The sequence below is a fragment of the Lontra canadensis genome, unplaced genomic scaffold, assembly GCF_010015895.1.
Source record: "Lontra canadensis isolate GAN:19392208 unplaced genomic scaffold, GSC_riverotter_1.0 scaffold115, whole genome shotgun sequence".
NCBI lineage: Eukaryota > Metazoa > Chordata > Mammalia > Carnivora > Mustelidae > Lontra > Lontra canadensis.
In genome coordinates, this window is record NW_022631109.1 from 3,946,496 (window position 1) to 3,970,006 (window position 23,511).

The 23,511-nt window shown below is 40.0% G+C and overlaps 1 protein-coding gene across 1 annotated transcript in view; it reads left to right on the forward strand.

The window, feature by feature from the left end:
* HSD17B12 (hydroxysteroid 17-beta dehydrogenase 12) overlaps positions 1-23,511 on the forward strand; it is a 158,283-nt gene that overhangs the window by 92,927 nt on the left and 41,845 nt on the right. The window contains exons 4-5 of the mRNA XM_032840718.1: positions 6,863-6,970; positions 23,221-23,285. Coding sequence (XP_032696609.1) covers positions 6,863-6,970; positions 23,221-23,285 — 173 coding nt within the window. The remainder of the gene's footprint in view (positions 1-6,862; positions 6,971-23,220; positions 23,286-23,511) is intronic.

Genomic DNA, 23,511 nt, shown 5'->3' on the forward strand with positions numbered 1-23,511 from the left:
TGCTTGGGGGGTTGGGCTTCAACACATGAATTTGGAGGGACACAAACACTCTGCTTATTACATCATATTAATGACATCATCTTGGAATCGTTAGTAATGTTAGGAATACCTTTTGCATTTTTTCTCACCTCAGAACATAAAATTCAGATGTTTCCATTAGCAGACTTTTGTTATGTTTTGATTTTTTCCCCAAGTTTAGAAAATAAACATCCTTATTTGATAATTTTTTCGAAGGTGACTTGCCCACCTGAACTCAGTGTTGAACTCAGGCTTTCAAAAGAAAAGAATCTATTCATGTGCTCTCAATAGAACAAATTCACATCATATATGGTTTTTATTTATTTCAGTTGTTGTTCTAGTTAAATAGCCTGTAATGAACAAAATATAATAACCTTGGCTTAAAATAAAGAAATAGTTGGTTTGGGATGGAGTCCTGGTGATAGTATTAATGGATTTTTTTTTTTATTTGACTGAAAGTGGGTCTCTTCATATGAGATTAAAATGATCATGAGAGTGTTTTCAAGGGCAATGAAAAAAAGAAATGGACCATTATTTGTGTAGCATCTCTGATAATTATAATTAAATGGGTCTTTAAAAATGGAGTCAGATGAATTATTCCCTTCTAGGGCACAATCACCGTTTCTCCATAGCTACACAAGGGAGGCTTTCTCTGTGGAGAGGTATCTCACCCTGAGGGGTAGGGGAGGAGGGAGATGGTAAGATCTCGGGGCCAAAAAGGAAAACAGCAAAAGGAGGGAAGTAGAGGGAATTTAGTTAGGGGACATTTTGTTCCTTGCTTTCCCCTTAAAATTAGAGAAAGTACAAAAGACTCATTGTGCTTTTTACGTTTGTAAATACTCTAAAACATTTTATGTGAAAACAGAGGGGTTTTTAAAACATACAATATATTTTTATGGTTCTAAATTGCGTTTAATGAGTTTAGATTTTAAAAGCTAAAATTGGTAGGTGTTGAGTATAGTGCCATTTCCCCAAGAGTCACTCCTCTCCCCTAATTATCTTTTTCAGGACTGGGGTTAGGGAGAGTGGTCCGTGACTAAAATTATCTTCAACCTTCATCTCTGTGTCCTGTGTTAAGCTCCTAGAGTACTTTATTCATGAGGCTGGATGGTTTTTTACAACTCTAAAATGTTTCCGCCTCTGTGAGAATGATAGTCCAACCCATGCAGGGCAAATGGAGGGACTGAGATGTTTCTCAGTTTATCTTAATGCTTTCAAATGCCTAATAGTAAGCACTTTATGTTTTTATGCCTCATAATGGACATCTATTACCAGCACATAGTTTTATTTCTATAGGGAAGAGTTTAAGAAGTTACTGAGAAGATGATTTTAATAAATTGGCTGTGTCAGCCTTGATGTATTTACTCACTCTGCAGACATTTGAGTGACCTCTGTGCTATATGCCAGGCCTTGTGCTGGGTGCTGGTTATACAAAGATGACAGGGAATGATCTGTGTTTGTTAGGAAATGGACTGTTAGCATAACATATAATGAGTCTACTAAGGGTATATAGAAGGTCTCTAGGAACATAGCTGAACATTCCTTCTTCCTTCCTCCTTTATGTTGGAGGAAATGGGAATCCTGAAAGGACAGTCCACAGGGTTGGTGACATAACTTGAATCTTAAGTGATGAAATTTATAATATGGAAAAGATGGGGAAGAGTGAAATGTAGTAAGAATTTCATAATGGGTAGCACCTGAAACTTAGGGGAAAAACAGATTGTTTATTTGGAACAGATGTAGGGACAAAGGAGAATTAATATTTTTTTGTTTTATTAATAGAAAAATTATTAATGATGCATGAGTTTATGTACATTAGGTCTCTTCTCTAACATTCTCAGGCCCCCTTCCCCTAGGCACCCAGAGGAAAAATGAGGAGTCTTTCTAAGACTTACACAATTATTCTTAGGGGAAGACTGTTAAAGTTAAGAGATGTCAATTTTTTGAGCAAAATAAAAATAATGATGGCCAGACCTAGAAGTATGTTAAACAAAAGGCTACTCTGAGTATGTTTCAGAATATTTGTAGGCATGAACCTAAAGGTGTGTAAGTTTTAATACTGAGAGGTGTCAGCAACATCTTGAGACTACTGATAAGTGCAGTCTTTTCTCTGTCCTTTCAGTACTTGACCTTGAACTAATTTATAATCCTCTGAGTAAAAATCAGCCACGTAACTGGAGGAGCAGGACATCCATGCTTGGAAGTGGTGGAATGTCTTGGGGCTGTGAGGATATTCGGTGTTATATAGCTCTCTAGTTATAAATAATATTTCTTCCTCTTATTCTACTATTGTAGTAGGGTAGCTTTCAGTGGACTAGTAGATAAAAAGGAATAATAGTATCATCCCAGCTATTTCTTAGCTGCGTTCCCTGCAAGCCAGAGCTGATTATTTGCCTCCATTTCTGGTGAGTTGGCTGCCATGAACAGCTCATACCACTCATCAGCTCTTTGCTTCTTAGGTTTTGGTCTTTGTCACTAGGTCGAGAAACAGTGGGCCAAGACCATCTCAGAATCGCTTCAGTCTGCAAAAAGGGAGGAGGGCATAATTGTATTTGGCCACAATTGTAAGTAGTAAGATGCCAACCTATTCAATTTCAAATACCAAGCATTTTGACGGTAGGAATAATCAACAGTGTTGAGTATCTTTGCAAAACGGTGTGTAACATTCTAATAACAGCATCCTTTAGTTCTTTAATTTCTTAAAGAATTTACAACCACCAGATTTTACCCTGAGACATTGAGTAAATGGAGAGCCTGGAGCGAATGCTACATTGTCATCCTTCATAAATTTAATTGAAATGTTTAATGTAACCCCAGTGAAAACAGACTAAACAAGTAAGGATAACCAATAAACCTTTGAAAGAATAATAATGAAGAAAATTGCACCACTAGAAATATTAAAACTTGTCTTAAAGCTAGAATAATTATAATCAGGGCATGATGAAAGAACAGAAAATAGGATAGTGAATAGACCATAATTTGGAATCAGAAGCTGGCAGGTACAAGCTGTCCAATGGCTTTATACTCCCACCTCGGTCAGTCATTGGATGTCGATGTCATGGGAGAGGCACGATCTGGGTCCGGGCAGCTCTCTGAAACCGAGGCAATCCCTGAAGGGCCTGGCACCTGAACGCTGTCTGCCGATGACGCTCTTGCAGCTGGGGCAACCAGAATTTCCTCGAAGGGACATTTGAGGGGCTGTGTCTTTCCATTGGAATACTCAAATTCACTGTTTGTTTATCTTTATCCTATACTTACAGTATATTTTTATTTATTTACAGCTGTCATGCCTTGTGCCTTTGTGGTGGGCAAGGATCAGAGTACTCAAAAGTAACCTCTCCAAGTCTTTGATTAAGTTCTTATTCTTCCCCATCAGTGGGTTGTTGCTGAGTGGTGTGGACTTATGGTGGTCTTAAGAAGAGCCAGGGTTTAGGGAGGGGGTGAAGGTGGAAATGAAAGCTGTATTATGGGTTCCTATGTGTTCCAGGTGCTTTGATATATCCTAAAATTAGAGGATGTTCGTTCGTCTGTGTTGGCTTCTGCTGGCAGGGTCAGGTGAGGGCTGGTGGGTTATGGGAAAGGAGGAGATGCCTAGATTTATTTCCTCAGTTCCCCAAAGAAGCCAGTTATCTCCCATCTCAGCTTTTTGGAACACTCATCAGAATTCTCTCCTGATTGCCTGGACCCAGAGAGTGAAGTATGTCCTGTCCTGTTCTTCTATACATGTCTCACTCAACTTGGTGATGGTAGTGGGGACGGTTCACGGAATCCGTGAAGCCCATCTACAGACCAGGTCAAGAGCATGCATATCTCATAATTCTGGGAAAGGAATGTGAGGGGAGTTTGCTGTACTCTGGGGGAAGTTTTCCTCACTCTATAAAAGGGACATATAACAGGTTGTCCCATTTCTGCCATTGCACATTGCCATCTGTATGGGATACTTGGAAGGGCAGTGGCCCTCATGATACCAGGATGGGGAGCCAGCCTAATGGAATAAGAGAGGAGGGAGGAAAGACCCTGGATCCTTTGTGATACTGTTGAACAACTGAATAAAATAGACTCAAGCTCTTGTCTTCACAAAGCTTAATTCTGGTGGAGGCAGATAACAAACATGCATGTGTTATTAAGAAGATGGTTAAGTGCCATGGAATGAAATAAAGCCGGGGCTGGGGGGTGGGGGCAAGGGATGCATGCTAGTGGAGGAGTGGAAAGCTTCCCTGAGGAGGTAACATTTGAATTAAGACCCAACAGAAACAAGGGATGTGGAAGAGCATTGCAGGCAGAGGGAACAGTAAGTGCAAAAGCCCTGAATGTGTTTGGGGGTTATTCTGAGCTTGAAGAATTGCTCAAGGGTCATCTGGGTGGCTCAGTTGTTAAGCATCGGACTCTTGATTTGGGCTTGGGTCATAATCTCAAGGGTCCTGGGATTGAGCCCTGCAAAGGGCTCTGCTTTCAGCGGAGAGTCTGCTTATCCCTCTTCCTCTCCTCCTTCCCCCCACCCCTCATAACGTGTGCGCATGCTCCCTCTCTCTCAAATAAATAAAATATTTAAAAAAGAGAGAGAATGCTCAGGGCCTGTGTGGCTAGAGCCCGGGACAGTGAGAAGAGTAGGGAGGTGGAGGTCAGTTAAGAGCAATATTAGGCCATTGCCACAGACTATGACTCTTACCAAAGCTGCTGGAGCTCTGAGAGTGTGTGAGGGGCTTGGAGAGGTGATCAGACAGCCCAAATTGCAGAAGCAGCAGCTCGTGCTGGAGGCAATGGCAAAAAGGTAGAAAAGCAGTGTTAACTGGACTCGGACATGATTCAGGGTAATCCAGGAGCAAGTTCAAAATTGGATTTATTTTGAAGAGCTTGCATCAGTAGCCATTTTGCTTATCCAAATGTGAGTACAAAGAAAAGCTTACTCGTGGGTTCTTATTAAATAAAATGACATTCTTTCCAAAAGGGTCTCTGAATAGGTTTAGCAGCCTATCTATACAAGACTCTACATTATAAGTACACCCCCCAAATCCTGTGAGATTTAAAAGAGTAAATCTGATTCAGGAGTTGTGAGGTAGCTTTTATTACTAGAGAGAATTTTCTTAAATGTCAGTCTATAGCACTCATGTGGAAGCATACTTTGTTTTTCTCAAAATAAATAGATAAATTTATCTCATTTCATTCCTGAACGAAGTTTTACATTTAATAAAAGGTATCCTTCAGCCTTTTGATTTGGGTCTTTTTTTCCTTGAGAATCTGTGGCTCTAATAAGGGCAGCATTCTCTACTTACTGGTGGTAAATCCTGTGAAGCATTTATAGTAAGACCTGTTGGATGAGCTTTTGTGAAATGACAGCCCAGTCTGTAGCTCCCCATTACATGAATACATACAATAACTCATTTATCCTGGGATTGTAAGTGTGTCTTTTTAAGATTTTATTTATTTATCTGAGAGAGCGTGAGTTCGAGAGAGAAGGACGGGGAGGGAGAGGGAGAAGCAGACTCCCCCCTGAGTGGGGAGCCTGACGTAGGGCCTGATCTTTGGATGCTGGGATCGTGACCTGAGCCAAAGGCACAGGCGCCCCTAGGCGCCCCAACACCATATACGGAATTTTCTAGGTCACATATTCTCCTCTTCAGTTAATTCATGGATTCGTACCTCAGGTCAATACTTCTCACTAAGACTAAGAACCAGAACTCTTGTGAACCAGCTTGGTTGTAGGCAGAACTCCTTTTAGATCAAGAATGGTAGCATCCTATATGGAGTAACATTCCATCCTCTGAGATGAGCCAACATCGACTTTGAATGAAGAAAAATTTATTTTTTGGAAGAAGGATTTTTAAATTAATTCTTTTGAATTCTCATCAAGTTCCAAAGAGTAAACATTTTTAGCCACCTGAACTGCACTAGGTGAAGTGAGTGTGGGGTTAGTGGAGGAGAGAGGAGACTTAACATTTATGTAGTGCCTTCTGTATACCACCAGATACTATTTGAGCCTCGGATCATGGGTTGGGTAGCATTACTTTCATTTTCAGGAGAGGATGCTGAGGCTCATGGAGGATATCTGACTATTACTCAGTTATTTAGCAAATAGATACGAAAATAAAATTGGTACCTGTGACTGGAAGACCTCACAGATCATGCCTTCTCAAATGGGCTCACGAAAGAGAGTGAAAGTAACATTTGACATTACATCAATAAGTTGGTTTCTTCAGAGTCCTGTTTCTCAACGTGTGATTTCCATTAGCTCTGTGTGTACTTCCGTCATCCTGAGCATAGCAGAACACCGAGGTCTGTCTTCTGTCACTTTGTAGCTCTGTTCACTGTGCATTTTGTGTGGGTGTTTTTCATGTGGTGACCATTAACTATTAACCAAGGCCCTAAATTCCATGATGATCATATTCATTTTATTTCCATTTTAATAAGATGGATTTTTATTTATCACTGTTTAAAACATTTTGCAACATAAACACTTCTGTCTGAAATTATGAAGTATCACTTTGCAGTTAAAAATCACGAAACCAGTGATATTTAAAGAGTATATAACATTATGGTATGAAACATGTTTTATTATTTGTACCTAAGGGTCTAAAAAGGAGTCATTATTGATTTATAGAAGGAGAACTGATTAAGGAACAGTCAGCCAGCTCCGAAACAACATTGGAGTTTTTATTGAAGAATTACTGTGTTGACTCTGTATCATCTCTTAGATGGTCTCATGATTGCTTAACATGATTCTGGTCTAAATTTCATATCAGACTGGGGCTGCGGGATGAGTTTGAATAGGTAGTGTCATAAAATGCTTTAATCTTAATTGCCATGTTATAATTTTCCTTCTCTCTATTTATGTTTTTTTCTCTAGGAGAAAAATTCAAGGTGGAAACAAGAACCATCGCTGTTGACTTTGCATCAGAAGATATTTATGATAAAATTAAAACAAGCTTGGCAGATCTTAAAATTGGTGTTTTAGGTTTGTATCTTTGCCACATTTATAGCTTCATCTTGCACTTTTCTTATTTCACTTTTACTATGACTGCATGTTTTCTTTTTAGATCTTAGGTATCCAGTCAGTAAAATGAGTAGTGAGAAGAAAATTGTCTTTTTATTACAATTGATTGTGAGATGACATTATATACATTTGGGTCCTTGTTTTTAGTTGTGTTTTAATGACTTTTTACAGTTTTGGTTATTTTCTCTGTCTGCTGTATTTTCTGTCTCTCATTCTCTTTTGTATATATGTACGTATTTTTAAAGATTTATTTATTTGAGAGACAGAGAGAGGAAGAGCGCATGCATGCATGTGCGGGAGAGGGGCCGAGGTAGAGGGAGAGAGTCTCAAGCAGAACTTCCCACAGAGCTCAGAGCATGATGGAGGGCTCAGTCCTGGGACCCTGAGATCATGACCTGAGTCAAAATCAAGAGCCGGCTGCTTAACTGACTGCGTCACCCAAGTGCCCCTCTTTTGTGTGTATTTAGATATGGTTATAACATAATAATTCTTTAAGGTGGGTGATGCTGACCCTTTTTGACAGTTGAAGAAATGAAGGCTAAGGGAAGTGTTTCTCAGCTTTCTGTTCGTTAACTACCCTCCTCTTATCCAAGGAGGCTTTTTCAACATTATTTTCCCCTCATCTTCCCTCTCATGAAATTTTTATTTTCAAGATTTTATTTATTTATTTGACACAGAGAGAGAGAGATCACAAGGAGACGGTGGGGAGGGGGTGAAGCAGGCTCCCCGCCGAGCAGAGAGCCTGACTCGGGGCTTGATCCCAGGACCCTGGGTTCATGACCCGAGCCGAAGAGAGAGGCCTTAACCACTGAGCCACCCAGGGCCCCCCCCCCAATGAAATTTTAACACCACAGGTACACTGAAAGTCTTATTTCTGTACTATATGTATCTCTGTGCTTTAACAGACAAAGCATAAGATCTCACACTGCCCACCCCTGAACCAGTTTTCGTACTTTGGCAATGAGCTCACCAAAGCTGCGAACACGTGGCTGAGAGACTTGTCTAAGGTCTCATGAGAACTGTGATACAGTGGGGATTCTGTTTGTTTTTCCTAAGTCTGCTACTCCCTTTTGTTATACCTCAGCCATGTTTCTGTTTCTTTCATTATGAAAACCAGTGCTTTTGCTGAGGTGGGACAAGTGTTGGAAATTATTACAGAAAAGATTCACCAGATTTTAAGGGGAAATGGGGGCTTTGGAAAGTTACCCGCCATTTTTTGAGTCCTTTCCAGAAAGAAACAGCATCTAGTTTGGAAAAAAGTTGCTTCTTCGCTAAATCTCTTTATCCCACTGGCTAAATTGGTGTTAACCTGGTAATTTGCCATCGTTTTCTTTTGAGGGGTTATCAAAGGAGGAAAAAAAAAAGAGAAAATATTTTTTTAAAAAGTTTCCTAACATTTCTTTAGTCAAGACCTAACCTCCATTCTTCATTCTATAAAAGAATGGTCTTTTATGTAATTTCTGCCTAAGGCAAGAAAAGAAACGAGTTAAACGCACGTAGCCTACCTCCGTAACCTTGGACCTGCAGTTCCTCCTGACTTTGACGCACTATCTGCTTCCGCTCCTGCCTGGTCTGTTTCACATAGCCCCGTGCTCTTCCTACCCACACTGCTACTTTACCGCTTCTGGGAGAGCCCGTGGCAAAAGGTGAATGGAGACACGGGTTTGATTTTTGCCTCTGTATCTACGTGTTCTTCTCAAAATACATGTATTCCTGGACTCTTTTTCAAGTTCCTTTTCTTTAGCCTAGTTCTGGCTAGGCTAGAGTAACATCTATAAAGCTCTTGACTTCTTAAAACTTCCTCATCAGTAGCAGCTGTAACTTACTAGTAAGGATAGATACTGCCATAGTCCATCCTCACCCCTTTCAAACTAGTCATGTGATGACTGGGGGATAAAGGCTGGCTTATGCATGGAGGTAGATTGAGGATCCCTAAGGAGAAGAAACGAGACTTATCTTGAACTTGTAATCTTGGAGAATGATTTTCTTTCAGAAATAGCTCATGACTGTTATAAGCTTTGCATAACTTTTAGCTTCTTTTCACTGCGTAACTTTGAAACTGTGGATACTCTGGGACTGTGACATTGAAGATGGAAAATGTCAGGCATCTTTTTCCCAGAGGGCTGGAGGATTATAAAAGGCATTCTTCAGCTGGTCTTTCCCGACTCAGCATGTAGAAAGTTTACCATGTGAGCTTAGGCACAGTAGAGATCTGTCAAGGATGAGAGTACAGGGCACATGGTTCCCAACCACTTTTTCCCCACTTCTAGAATCCTAGGACTTGTATCAGCACATCCGCACTGCATTGAGACTTGAAGACTGATGTTTTCCAGTCCTCATATGCAAGTGGAACCATTGTTTCATAATTCAGCTCCTTAGTAAATTGTAACCTGTGAGCTAGCAATTTGTACCCTCTTTACTTACTCACTCATTCATTCATTCACTCATCCATTCGTGAAAAAACTAGAGACACAGCAATGAACAGGAAAGTGCCTGACCTCATATAGTATGATGTCTAATAGGAAAGATAGCACTTCTGAGAAGGGCAGGGCAGGGTGTAATAAGAATGTAAAGGAAAGAGGGGATTGATACGGGGTAAGTGATGGTGACATGGCCCTGTCACTGGGGTAGGAGAAAGGAGGAGTCCAGAAGTATTTAGGAAGTAAATGAAGTAGAACTTCACAAGAGATTGTGAGTGGGATGAAGGAGAAGAGGAGTCATGGGCAACTTTGAGGTTTCTGGCTTGAGAACCTAGTTAATGGGGCCATTTACTTAAATGGGGACTCCTGGAACAATCTTTTTCGGAATGAGGATCATTTAAATTTGGGGTTCCTCCAGAATGTCCGAGTGGGGTTGTTAAGTTGGTAGTGGGTATATGGATCTAGGTTTTATTTATGTATTATAGGGATCTCTCTCTCTCTCTTTTTTAAGTTCATTTATTTTTAATTATCTCTGCACTCACTGTGGGGCTCAGAATCACAACCCTAAGGTCAAGAGTCACATGCTCTACCAACTGAGCCAGCCAGGTGCCCTGGATCTAGGTTTTAGTAGAGCTTTTAATAGGAGAGAGAGTTTGGAGAGTATCATCGAAGTGTTGAGACTGGAGATCATCCAAGGGGATATAGAGAAAACTGTAAGGAGAAAACTGAGGACAGAGCTCTTTTAGTTCCTTTCCTTGTCATCAAAGGCTGCCTAGAATATATAGCACGAAGGGGGGATAGTTTTTTTGCACAAGTTCAACACTGTCTGATTGAAATATAGAAGTACAACATGAGCCACGTGTGTAATTTGAACTTCTCTAGTAGCCACGTTTTTCAAAATAAATAATAACATAATTTTAATAATGTATTTTATTTGAACCTGCTGTATCTAAAATATCACTTTAGCATGTAATCCATATAAAATTATTATTATTTTTTAATTTGCATTATAGAGGTCCTGGAAGGAGAAGCATATAAAAATTTATGAAAATACTTTGCATTCATTTTCTCATACTAAGTCTTCTAATCTAACATGTATTGTACGCTGACAGTGTATCTCAATTCAGATTGGCCACATTTTAAGTGTTCAGTAGCCATATGTGCCCGGTGAGGGACATCTTCACTCTAGGTCACATGGGCTGTCTTCTCATTCTCAATTTGTGTAGGAGAACCGTAATTTCTACATTATTCTTATGCTTTAACCTGGTTTTCAGCCAGGAGCAGTTTTGCCCTGGTTGGTCATGTCCAGAGACATTTCTAGCTGTCACTAATTGAGGGAGGAAGTGGGAGAAGTTTTGTTGGCCCCGAGTGGGTAAAGATCAGGGGTACTGTAAACACCCTGCAATGTATGGGGCAGACCCCACCCCCCAGCAAAGCCTCAGCCTGAAATCTCAATAGTGCTGAAGTTGAGAGACCCTGCATTCAAGTTTTACTATAATCAAACTGTTCTGATTGAATACTGATATTCTCTCTCTCTCTCTCTCTCTCACACACACACACACACACACACACGCACAAACACACACACACACAACTTTGTTTTAAATTTCTGTTTGGTGACAAATCAATAATAAAAATAGTTGTAGGGAGGCCTGGGTGGCTCACTGTTAAGTGTCTGCCTTCGGCTCGGGTCCTGATCCCAAGGTCCTGGGATCGAGCCCTACATTGGGCTCTCTGCTCAGTCGAGAGCCTACTTCTCCCGCTCCCTCTGCTGCTCCCCCTGCTTGTGCTCTCTCTCTCTCTCTCTCACTGTCTCTCTCTCCATATCAAATAAATAAATAAATAAAATCTTTTTAAAAAAATTGTAACTAATGTTTATATGATCCTTTTGAGTCTGTAGTTCTGTTTTCACATATGTTGCCTTATTAACTGGCTGTATGCTTACTTCTCTTCCTACTCTACCACAACTGTCTCCTTCCTCATAAGGTGTACATAATTATTGACAATTATTAGCAGATACACTTATATTGCATCATAATTTTAATTTGTTAAGGTTTTTGAGGGATCTATTAAAGACACCTTAAATGTAAATATAAACACATTTATGAGCTTCGTTTTATCACCAGGTCATATTTGAACTCTAATCTTACAGTTCCTTCTCTAGTGTGGACATAACACTATAGAACTCGTCTGGGAGGGTGTGTCTAATGTCTTTTTGTTAGGATTCCCTGGGTATATAGCTCCTCTACCGTCCTTCTCCTCCACAGCCAGATCCTACATCCCTCCATCTCTGTCTCGTAAGGGGGAAATAATATTTCCATTTAATGCCAGTCTCACTTTTCTAACATTTCCTAAAATAATAAACACGTAGTTTGATTCCTAGTAAACCCTTGCAATCTATATGAAGGCATAGGAAGGTTTTTTTTCTACTGAGTATTAATGAAACCAGTAATGATAAAAGGAAAACTAGGTCACCAAGCCGTACTCTGAATAACATTAATCACCAAAGTATATAGTCAGTGCTTAATAAAATTAGTATTGTCAGAATTACAAAGGAAAAGGCTAAAGCCCTTTATCATGAAAGAAACATCAAGTTTTCAGTAAGATAAGTGGAGAGAAAATGGCTATGCATTGTCTGAATTTATACAGAAAGGTCATAGGAACTTGATTAAGACCATAAATGCTAAAGGTGGAAAGTTGGATTCTTGACTCTATTAGTAAAATAAGTATCTGCTCTCTTCTTTCAGGCAAATGCCAAGAAACAGATTTGAGAAAGCTTAGAAAACTTGAACCATTTAGAGAAAATGACATCAATACTGCTTTGAGTAAGCAAACAATAGGTTAACAAAATGCGATTGCTATAATGTTGACTTGATTCCTCCGGAGAGAGTCTCCTGGGTGCTCCAAATGCGTTTGGAGGACTTTGCACAATGCATTGCAGGAGGCGTAGTTTACCAAGGCCAAAAGAGTAGCCTTGGATTTGAAGTATGCCACAAACAATACTTTGTCAAGTTCCCCTAGTATGACTTTTTTAACCTTTAAAAAGTGACATTCTTTATTCTAGAAGAAAAATAAAAAGGTCCTCTTGGAAAAAATAGTTATTTAGTTTGTGATTCATTAAAAAAAAATCAGTTATTGCTTTATTCAAACTCTTCATGCATCCTAGACCCAGAATTTCTACGGGGAATGGATAAAGCATACTGTCCTGCTTGTGTCTGTTGCAAAATCAAGAGGATCCGTTGATATGGGCTGATGTGATGCTGGGCTGCCTTTAGCGGATTCAGAACTGTCTGTTACCTAGTGACTTTTTTCTATCCGAACACAGTGCCATAATTTTATTAAGAGGCATCATTTTAAAAAAAGATTTTATTTATTTGAGAGAGAGATAAGTAGAGAGCATGGCAGGGTGGGGGTAGGGCAGAGGAAGAGGGACAAGCCACCTCCCCGCTGAGCAGGGAGCTGGACAGGGGCTCTATCCCAAGGACCCCAGGATCATGACCTGAGCCGAAGGCAGACATTTAACTGACTAAGCCACCCCGGTGCCCCAAGAGGCATCATTTTAATAGTATAGAATTAACAAAAGTTTAGACATAGTATAGATAATAACAATAGTATAGATAATAAAGTTGTATGGATCTAACATAGTATAGATAATAAGAGTCAGTTCATTGTAAAAAAGTGATTGATTGTAAAAGCTGGACTAGAATTTACTATTCTCTTTCTTCCCATGCCCTTTGTAAGTGAGTACTTGCTCCACTTACATATTTGATAGATTATTTTTTTTTTATTAGTGTCTTTCCTTTTTCCTTGGCTAAATGCAATTTTTTTTTTTTTTTTACATTTAGAATCCAGAGATCTCTTCCTTATAGTTCAGTCCCCAGCATATCAAAGGAAGTGGTGTAGGTGTAGGCTGAGGAGACAGAGCCAAGGGGGTGCAGGAACCAGGTTGAGGAAGACTCTCCTCGGCTCTCCGGGAATGAAGGAAATTGTTAGGAGTGGTGCAGCTTCCTGGTCCCAGCTGATGAAGGAAGTTACAGGTAGAAGAGTCTTGCTTCTTCAGAGGGCTTACAAATTTATAAAGCTACTTATTACCTCCTTGCTCTCCTCAGGAACTTTACTAATTAGAAATTAGCTCTCATGGACACCTGGGTGGCTCAGTCCATTGAGGGCCTGACTCTTGATTTTGGCTCAGGTCGTGATCCTCAGGATTATGAGATCAAGCCCCAGAGTCTGCTTAAGATTCTCTCTCTCTTTAGCTCTGCCCCACACCCCCCACTCCTGGCTCTCACAAACATGCTTTCTCTCTCTCTCTTTAAAAAAAAAAAAAAAAAAGCTTTAAGTTCACTTTTTAAATGTCTCTGAAGCAGGCTCCTGGGTCTTTCATTTGGTTAAATGTCTCCCTTTGGCTCAGGTCATGATCCTGGGGTCCTTGGATTGAGCCCTGAATTGAGCACCCTGCTCAGCAAGGAGTCTGCTTCTCTCTCTCCCTCTGATCCTCCCCCCTGCTTGTGCTCTCACTCTCTGTCTCTCAAATGAATGGATAAAATATCTTTAAAAAAAAAAAAAAGATAAAATGTCTCAGCAAGGGCCAGTGACATCTTCATTTACATCTTATTGGTATTATTACATTCAGTTTATTACTGGTTTACTTGCTGAATCAGTCCTGTGGAGGAAATGACTATTGTAGTTGGTGAAAGATGTGGAAAAATCATTTTGAAATGGAAAAGGAGAGACTTGAAGAGGAAACTGTCATGGTAAGCTGGTGGTCAGTGGGGTGCAGAGAAAGGGAGAAAGAATAGAAGGACAAAATAAAGTTAGTTAAGAGAGCACCAAAGATAAATATTATGTGTTTAGAAATACAACCCACCTTTCCCCCTACCACTGCACCCATATAGCTCAGGTATAAAATGGCTCAGGCTCAGTGTTAGTGAGGTTTACAGGAAAGGCTCGTAGGAGTGTGATGGGATGATAGTTTGCAGACAGGGTGGAACTTCTTATACCAGGATATGATTTTTGTGCCCTCTAGGGGTTTAAGACACATCCAGAACATCCCTTTTGTAATGCAATCAAATTTTGTCCCTAACCACCTAGAGTTAGTGTGGACTCCACAGGTTCCAGGGCACAGTCCCCAGTAAGAGTGCCCCTACCTACTTCAGACACCTACAGCAAGTTCAGCAGTCCCCAGGCCACCTGTACTTCTGATCAGCTGGCTACCAATTTGGGGGTTCCCATGGCCCCTTCAGGTTTGATAATTTGCTAGAACATCTTCTAAAACTTGGGAAAGCACTATATTCACTTACAGTTTAACTATGAGGGATAGGAATTAACATTAGCTAAATACAGAGACACACAGGGCAAGTTCGGAAAGAGTTCTGAACTCTGTGCTTGGTGGAGTTAGGATAGATCACCCTCCTTGCACGCTGATTGATGTTTACCAACCAAGAAACTCAAGAGTTTTTATTGGGGTTTCATTACATAGACATGATTAATTGAATCACTGGCTCTGTGATTGAAATTAGTTTCCAGTCCCCCTCCCTTTTCACAGGTTGGTCTGGCTCAAAGCCTTAACCTTCTATTCACACAGTTGGTCTTTTGGGTTACCAAACCCCATCTTGATTCATCTCGTTAACATAAACTCAAGTGTGGTCCAGAGGCCCACCATGAATAACAACGAAACCCCTGTCATCCTGGAAATTGCAAGGGTTCAGAACCACCCCAGGGATCCAAGACAAATACTTCACACCTTTTGTTTCCTATTTGTCAATGGATTCATGTGCCAGTTCATTCGACAAGTAAAATTCCAGAGATACAATAGTAAATAAAGCTGATACTATTTGTTTTCATGGAAGATGGCTCCTGAAGAAGCATTTGGGAATGTTTTGCATATACTGAAAGACTGTTACTGAGGAAGTGGAGAGTGTCAGAGATGGTTTCTGGAAAGTATTATTTAAGTGGAGGCCTACAGGCTGATCAGCTCTGGGAAAAGAGATGTGGGAAGGGTTCCCAGGCAGAAGAAAAGCCTGAAGGCGAATGTGCTTGGCTGGTTGGAGGAACTGATGGAAGACCTGTAAATCTAGAGTGTGGACCATAAAAGGGGACAGTGGCCAGAGTCAGGAGACTGAGCAGGGCCAGATCATGAGAGGCTTAGAAAATCAGCTTAATAGGTGCGGGCTTAATGGAAGGACAGTGTAGATACTGTAGAGTGTAAGCAGTAAATGAGCATCAGACTAGAATTTTAGAGAGATTATTCTGACTTACAAGTGGAAGAGGGCAAGAATTAATAAAAGGAGACCAATGAGCTTCTTTTAGCAAGGAAACATAAGGTGATGGTGGTAACTTCAGGATGTGGGTGATGGGAATGGTTAGAAGTAGATTGACTGCAGAGATGTTTAGGAAATAGAAACAGGACCAATGTCTACCGGGTTGAGGGAGAGTCCTCATCAGTGCTTTTGTCTGTTAGGAGTGACCAATAATAGTAGTAACAGTAGCCTCTGCTTGTTTTTCCCGTCATTATTGCCAACATCCTCAAGTACTTTTATATGTCAGCCTCCATGCTAATGAATCTCATGCAATCCCTAACAATACCGTAAGGTAGGCGTCTCTGTTTTTGTGCCCATTATATGGACAAAAAACAGACTTAGGGAGGTTAAAAACATTGTCCAGGATTTGCAAGTAGTAATTAGCAACTTGCAGGTTCTCACTTGAACAACTGTATGCTGTTTGCCAAAGACAAGAAACCGTGGATCAGGAGCAAATTCCCTAAAGAATATGATGATTTCATTTTGGGATATGTTAAACTTGAGAGAGAGGTGGAGAAATCCAAGTGGAGATTCAAGTAGACCTTTGGATCTCTGGTGATTGCACACTCCTTCATGTTGAATGAGATTGAAGCCTGGTGTCACCAATCATGCAAGTGGAATTGATACATGGATTTTTTTTTTTAATTTTTTTTTTTTTTTTAGACTAGGAGACTCATCAGGAACATTGTAAGGCTAAGCATAGTGCCTTCTAGTTCCGTTAGACGTGTTGGATGAAATTGGATTTCTAGAGTGAGATTAAGGCATAGAGTTCAAATGTATCTCCTTTCAATGCAAGCTGGTGCAACCACTCTGGAAAACAGCATGGAGGTTCCTCAAAATGTTGAAAATAGAACTACCCTATGACCCAGCAATTGCACTGCTGGGTATTTACCCTAAAGATACAAACGTAGTGATCCGAAGGGGCACGTGCACCCGAATGTTTATAGCAGCAATGTCTACAATAGCCAAACTATGGAAAGAACCTAGATGTCCATCAACAGACGAATGGATAAAAAAGATGTGGTATATATACACAATGGAATACTATGCAGCCATCAAAAGAAATGAAATCTTGCCATTTGCGACGACGTGGATGGAACTAGAGGGTATCATGCTTAGCGAAATAAGTCAATTGGAGAAAGACAATTATTATATGATCTCCCTGATATGAGGGAGAGGAGATGCAACATGGGGGGTTAAGGGGGTAGGAGAAGAGTAAATGAAGCAAGATGGGATTGGGAGGGAGATAAACCATAAGTAACTCTTAATCTCACAAAACCAACTGAGGGTTGCTGGGGGGAGGGGGGTTGGGAGAGGGGGGGTGGGGTTATGGACATTGGGGAGGGTGTGTGCTATGGTGAGTGCTGTGAAGTGTGTAAACCTGGCAATTCACAGACCTGTACCCCTGGGGAAAAAAATATATGTTTATAAAAAATAAAATTAAAAAAAAAAAGTACTAACTAAAAAAAAAAATGTATCTCCTTTCACTAGAAAAGCACTAATGGTATTAATTAAAACAGAACCTTTGACTTAAAACCGGGTAATTAGCGGTGATCTCAGAAATATAAATAGAACTATAACTCAAGAAATTGACGAATGTTCCTCCTGTTCACTAAGATTTAACTACCAAACTGTCATTCTTCTTTCCTCCTCTCTTCCAAGTTTATGGATGGCAGATCTTACCTAGTTTTGTAATGAGAATCACATAGCAATTTATAATTAGGGAGTGGAAACGAAATGTTCTGTTGTGTTGCTTTCGACTCAGTCTTAACTTTTCAATTTCTGATTAAAGGCACTGCAAATTTAAAGCCTTGTAAACTCTCTTTTATTTAGAAATTGCTAGTCACAAGTGTATGAAAACTGTAAAGTTTGCAAAATGTTTTACATGGTGTTCCAAATATCATCTGTCAGAGTATGAACATGTGCTAGCTACAGCAATATGTTAAGTAAGGCAAAGAAGGAACACTTTGCAAACTCTCTCTAGACTGTCAGGCTAGAGCCACTTGAAAGAAAGGAGAGAGTAACAACTAGTCTACCCTTAATCAGTATGAGCCGTTGCTCTGGCTAAACTGTGGCCTGGAGCAGGCTTTCTGTCTCCGCACTGTGCCGTGCTCACATCTGATGAAAGCAGGGACCTTGCCAGTCCTGCTGCATCCCAGCATCTAGGACAGTGTCGGCTATAGAGTGGGTCAATAACCACCTGTTGAAGAAATGACCACACAAAAATAACAACTCTCCTTCCTCCATTTACTAACATACTGATATGTTCCGGGCATGGGTTAAAGATTTGATACATAGCATCTCATTTGCTAAAATTATTAGCCCTTTTTATATATAAGGACATTGAGAAAACTGAGGCTCATTGAGATAAATCACTTGCCCCTTGCAGGAGCTGGTTGTAGGAGAGTCAGGGCTGAAACCCGGGTCTGTTGGACTCCAAGATCCAGAATTTGTTAGTTCAAAAGCTTATGACAGGGATGCCTCGGTGGCTCAGTGGGTTAAGCATCTGCCTTTGCTCAGGTCATGATCTCAGGGTCCTGGGATCAAGCCCCGCATCAGGCTTTCTGCTCAGTAGGGAGCCTGCTTCCTCCTCTCTCTCTCTGCCTGCCTCTCTGCCTACTTGTGATCTCTCCCTCTCTCTCTGTCAAATAAATAAATAAAATCTTTTAAAAAAAAAAAGTTATGACAGGAGAGGTTCCCCCCTACTTTTAGCATCTACACTATTCCTGAAGTCTACATGTAAAAAATTCAGTCTGTTTTGAAATATAACGAAATAGTGCATTTTTTCCCCTAAACCATTTTATTAATGAACTGTAATAGGTTTTCCATTTCTCTAGTCTTTAGTTTGAGTGCTAGAACTGGGTTAGTGTATATCACTATAAATGTGACTGAAATTATCTTAACATTTGTATTTCGATATGATGAGCCGGAAATTCAGAATACTTTACATTATTTGTCATGTATTGGGAAGCCCAACCATTAAGTGATGTACTTTTAAAGATTTTATTTACTTATTTGACAGACAGAGATCCCAGGACCCTGGGATCATGACCTGAGCCGAAGGCAGAGGCTTTAACTCATTGAGCCACCCAGGCGCCCCAAGTGATGTACTTTTATACCACCTTAATTTCTTAAGCCTCTGATTAATCCGGAAAAAGCAGGCCAGAGGTGTTCTGTGTGTGGTTGTTGCCTGCATCAGTTAGTCTTGTGCTCAAGTGGATTTTTATTTTTTAGTAATTTATTGTTTGCCCTTCCCTTATGCCCAACCCAGACACCAAATATCTGATTTTCTAATGACATCATTGTCTCAGAAGCATCTGGTTTTGGTAAAGGATTCTAAGTCCAATAAGGTCAGAAACAGCAGCAAGTGAATTTAGAAGAAACAAATCTTGTGAATGTTCTTTTTTTTTTAATATTTTATTTATTTATTTGACAGAGATCACAAGTAGGCAGAGAGGCAGGCAGAGAGAGAGGAAGGGAAGCAGGCTCCCTGCTGAGCGGAGAGCCCTATGCGGGGCTCTATCCCAGGACCCTGGGATCATGACCTGAGCTGAAGGCAGAGGCTTTAACCCACTGAGCCACCCAGGCGCCCCGTGAATGTTCTTTTTAAGTAGATGTGGAAATGATTTTTAGCAATAGTATGATACAGAATATTTATATAACATTTCAAAATTACTCTGGATTTTGAGTCTTTAGAATACAATACTTTTTCAGTGTTGGTGTTTTCAAAAGTTCTGCATGGGGGTTGAGGGGGAGGCTGTGGAGGGCACTGCTGAGCTCAGTGCACTTGACAGTTCTTCCCAGTGAGGGTCGCCTCTGTTAGGATTGTTGCTTTGCCCGCCGCCTCCTTCTTTTTCCACTTACCTTGTCCTTGTTCTTGGTCTGTCGTGACCTCTGCCCTGTTTGCTTCATCTCTTCTGTTGGACTGTTCTTATCTTAGAACTCCAGTGAGAAACTGGTGGGAAACATTTTATATCTGCTCATGATCCTGTGGTCATTGTTGGAGTCTTGGTTGGTTCCGAGATTACATGGACATCCTTTGTTTTCGGAAAGACTCGGTGTCTTTCACATGAGTGAAAGGTTTTTGCGGGTCACCAAATAAAAAATTTTAAATCTGTCTCTGGGGTCTTACTTGAAGAATTAAAAAAAAAAAAAATCCTCACTACTAAATAGATATTTAATGCCAATTTAAATGGATGTCATTTAGAAGGGATCTTCAACCATCTAAATACTGTTGGAACAACTTGTGACATTATTTGGTTTGGTGAATTCTATAATGAATCCTGTAATATATAAAGATGGCATTGCACGCACCCATTCTTAATGAGATTACATTTTAATGGAAATATTTCCATCCTTCACTCCCACCCAAAGCCTGTTTTCTTCCTTTTCCAGTTCCCTGAAAGCTTTTCGTCTGCCATTTGGTTATTGCTGCCACCTTATGTCACAAAGTAAAATTGCAATGGGCTTGGCTTTTTCAAAAGATTTGCACTAGCAAGCAATTTATGGAAATAGCTACTTGAGAGCAACAGTTGTTTTTCTCTGCACTCTGAAGTGATGGCCAAGGGTGGAGAGATTCTAGGTAGTGTATATTTCACAAGCAAAAGGTGCAACTAGCAAAACAGGAAGGGATTTAAGAAGCCTTCGCCCTAGCATAGAACAAATGGCCTGTGTGACCTTGGCATGCACTTCTCCCTCATAAAACTGGGCTTAAGGCTCTCAAAGATATATTCCAGCCTTAATGTTTTGGGTTTTTTTCTTCTTTCTGTGTGTAGTTGTGGATATCATAACATAGCCCTTATACATGATTCTGTTTATTTCTTTGGGCTAAAGTTCTCCATGTTGAATGCGTTTTCCTTCAAAGAACTATGGTAAAGATTTTTTTTTTCTTTTTGACAGACAGAGATCACACACAGGCAGAGAGGCAGGCAGAGAGAAGGTGGGGGGGGGGGGAAGCAGGCTCCCCGCCGAGCAGAGATGCGGGGTGTTCCCAGGACCCTGAGATCACAGCCCGAGCAGAAGGCAGAGGCTGAACCCATTGAGCCACCCAGGGGCCCCTAGAACTTTGTTAAATAGATGTTTGCATTTTCATTGTGCAAGTAGGTAGTTTTGATAGCTCTCCTTTGCTCAATTAGAAACAGACCCGTTGTTAGTGCAGCCTTAACAGAGTGACATTTCCCTGCTTGCTTTGTTTTTAGTGGGCTCTCTTGGCCCAACTTTGTACTTGCAGTGCATGTTAAGATGACAAAGTCAAGCGTGCTGGTTATAAAGTTCCCAGATTAAAAAAAAAAAAAATCCAAGTCTGGATTTTAAAAGATTTATGATTACACTCTCCAGTTTTCTTCTGCATTTCAAAACAGAGTGTTAATATTTCCATTGGCTAGAAAGAAATCTGAAGATAAAATTTTCTAGATCCAGGAGAGGGAAGGCAGATGGGGTTGGCTACAGATGATGGAATTTTTCTTCAGTCCTAAAGAATATTACAATTTGGCAAAGCATCTCCTGGAGGAGTCTGTTATTTTAAACTGACTTTGTAACAAATATTTTGTTTATTTGTAATATTTTAACAGATACTTTAGTTGTTTCTCTTAGTCACTCTGTGAGTTATTCATCCTTTATAATTCTGTCGATGGTTAAAGCAAAGTCAATGGAACATAATGCCTCACCTTTAACTAATTTAGCCTTAATTGTTAAAAGGTCTCTTATGGAATCCATTCCTTGAACTTCTGTTGGGTAGAGAATCTGCTGAATAAAATAAAAATGGATTTGGACCTGCAGTTATCAATTATGTTTAGATATAATCCCTGTTGAAAGGGGCATGAATCATAATTAAGTACAGTTTGCTTTGCCATTGTCCTTTGTTTTCAGATTTTCAAATAAGCTTCAGTGATGTTGTTCAGTCCATCGTGACCAGGTTGTGCAAGTAAAATCCTGAGACTCACATTCTCAAGTGACTGGCTTACTGCTAAGTAGAGAACTCTTGCTGAGTTATTTTGAACTACCAGTTTTGTTAGTTTATTGAAAAAGTTAGTGTTACTGTTGTCAGGTTTATTTGGCACAGCTCCTTCTAAATTTTGCAGACTGATCATAATTTCACTTTCTTTTTGTTACTGAAATCTTTCTTTTCTAAAACTTTAATTTTATTAAACATCGCTACCAGATTTCTGTTTATTATCCAATTATTACTTTTTTTTTTTTCCCCTGAACTAAGTACTGGGTGAAGACATATGGTGGCTTTAATGTAGTGGAAAGAATCTAGCCTCTGAAGTCAAATTTCGAAGTCCTAGTCTTCTTTATTCTATTACCTTTGGCAAGTTATTTAACTGCTGTGAACTTTGGTTTCCTACTATGTAGAAGGGAGATTATAATAGGAACTACACAATAGGATTGTTATGGTGAGTCAATGTAGATAAGGTTATCCATTTCATTATTAGAAATTCCAGGATATTTTATGTATTTTCTTGATTCCTGCAAACGGATCCTTATTTTGAGTTTGTCTTTCTGGAACTAGGGAAAACCATAGAGTATCTGAGTATTAATCATATCTCTAAATAAATTTAGATAAATAAAGTATATAAATTTTTTCTTGGCTTCTCGATTGTCTTGTAGTTCCAGCCTTAGGGGAGGTGGCTGAGGAGGGAAGATACAGAAAGACTAAAACATAGTGTTTCAGGGTTTATGATCTGGTGGGGATGGATGCTTCATTGGAGACATTTAGCCTTGCCCACTCTCTTGGCTTCCATGACGAAGCCTTCCCTCACTTCCTCGATAAGGACAGACTCCCGTGGCACTCTGTATTTTGCAATGAAATAATTGTTTAATTCTTTTTCTTCAGTGCCTTTCTCTTCCTACGACCTAGTATATTCCATGATGCCAACAAACCACCTTTTTTTCCCTGGTGTTTCTAGTTCCTAGTGCATGTCTTGTACACAGGTGTATGACAAATATTTCTTGAATGATTAAACAAGCTCTTGTGTTAGAGATGAAGGAACTGAGATGCGTCTCAGATGTGACTTATCCCAAGTCACAGGCTTTCTATTTCTAGTAGAACTTGGATGTCTGGTCCCCTATGCTGTAGTACTCTTCGCTCTTTCCTACTACATTATGAAAATGTGTGTCTAGCGAGGAGATAAACAATACTTACAGGTAACTTACAATAATACATACAAACAATACTTACAGATAAACAATACTCACAGAGCAGAATGTACACACACTCCAAGGGGTTATGGAAATTGAAGCGAATAAAAAGTCCCTTTGTCAGGGGATGGATGGAAGGTACAGGAAGGCTTAATGAAGGAGAAGACATTTGAACTAGACATACACTGATAGATTTCAGATGGAAAGGTGTGGGAAAGTTCACGCCAGCCATACACAGTGTTTCATGCCTCTGTATGTGTCATTTTAGTCTTGATATTATTAATCTCATTATTTTAATAAATCTGTAAAATAAAGTGTATGTCAGCCAGCTAACGATCTTGTCTAATTTCAGTGAACAATGTGGGAATGTCATATGAGTATCCTGAATACTTTTTGGATGTTCCTGACTTGGACAACGTGAGTCTGTTTCTGTATAGTATGGTAACAAAAAGTATTGGCAAGGCAGTGTGGTATAATGGTTCACACTGTGAGCGCTGGAGTCCCGCTGCTCGAGGTTCACATTCTGGCTCTTCTGCTTGTTTCCGGAGTTTACCCTGGGTATGATCCCAACCATGCTTAGGGTCCATTCCCATATCTATGAAGGAGGTAACTTCACAGGGATGTTAGAAGGACTGAATGAGAA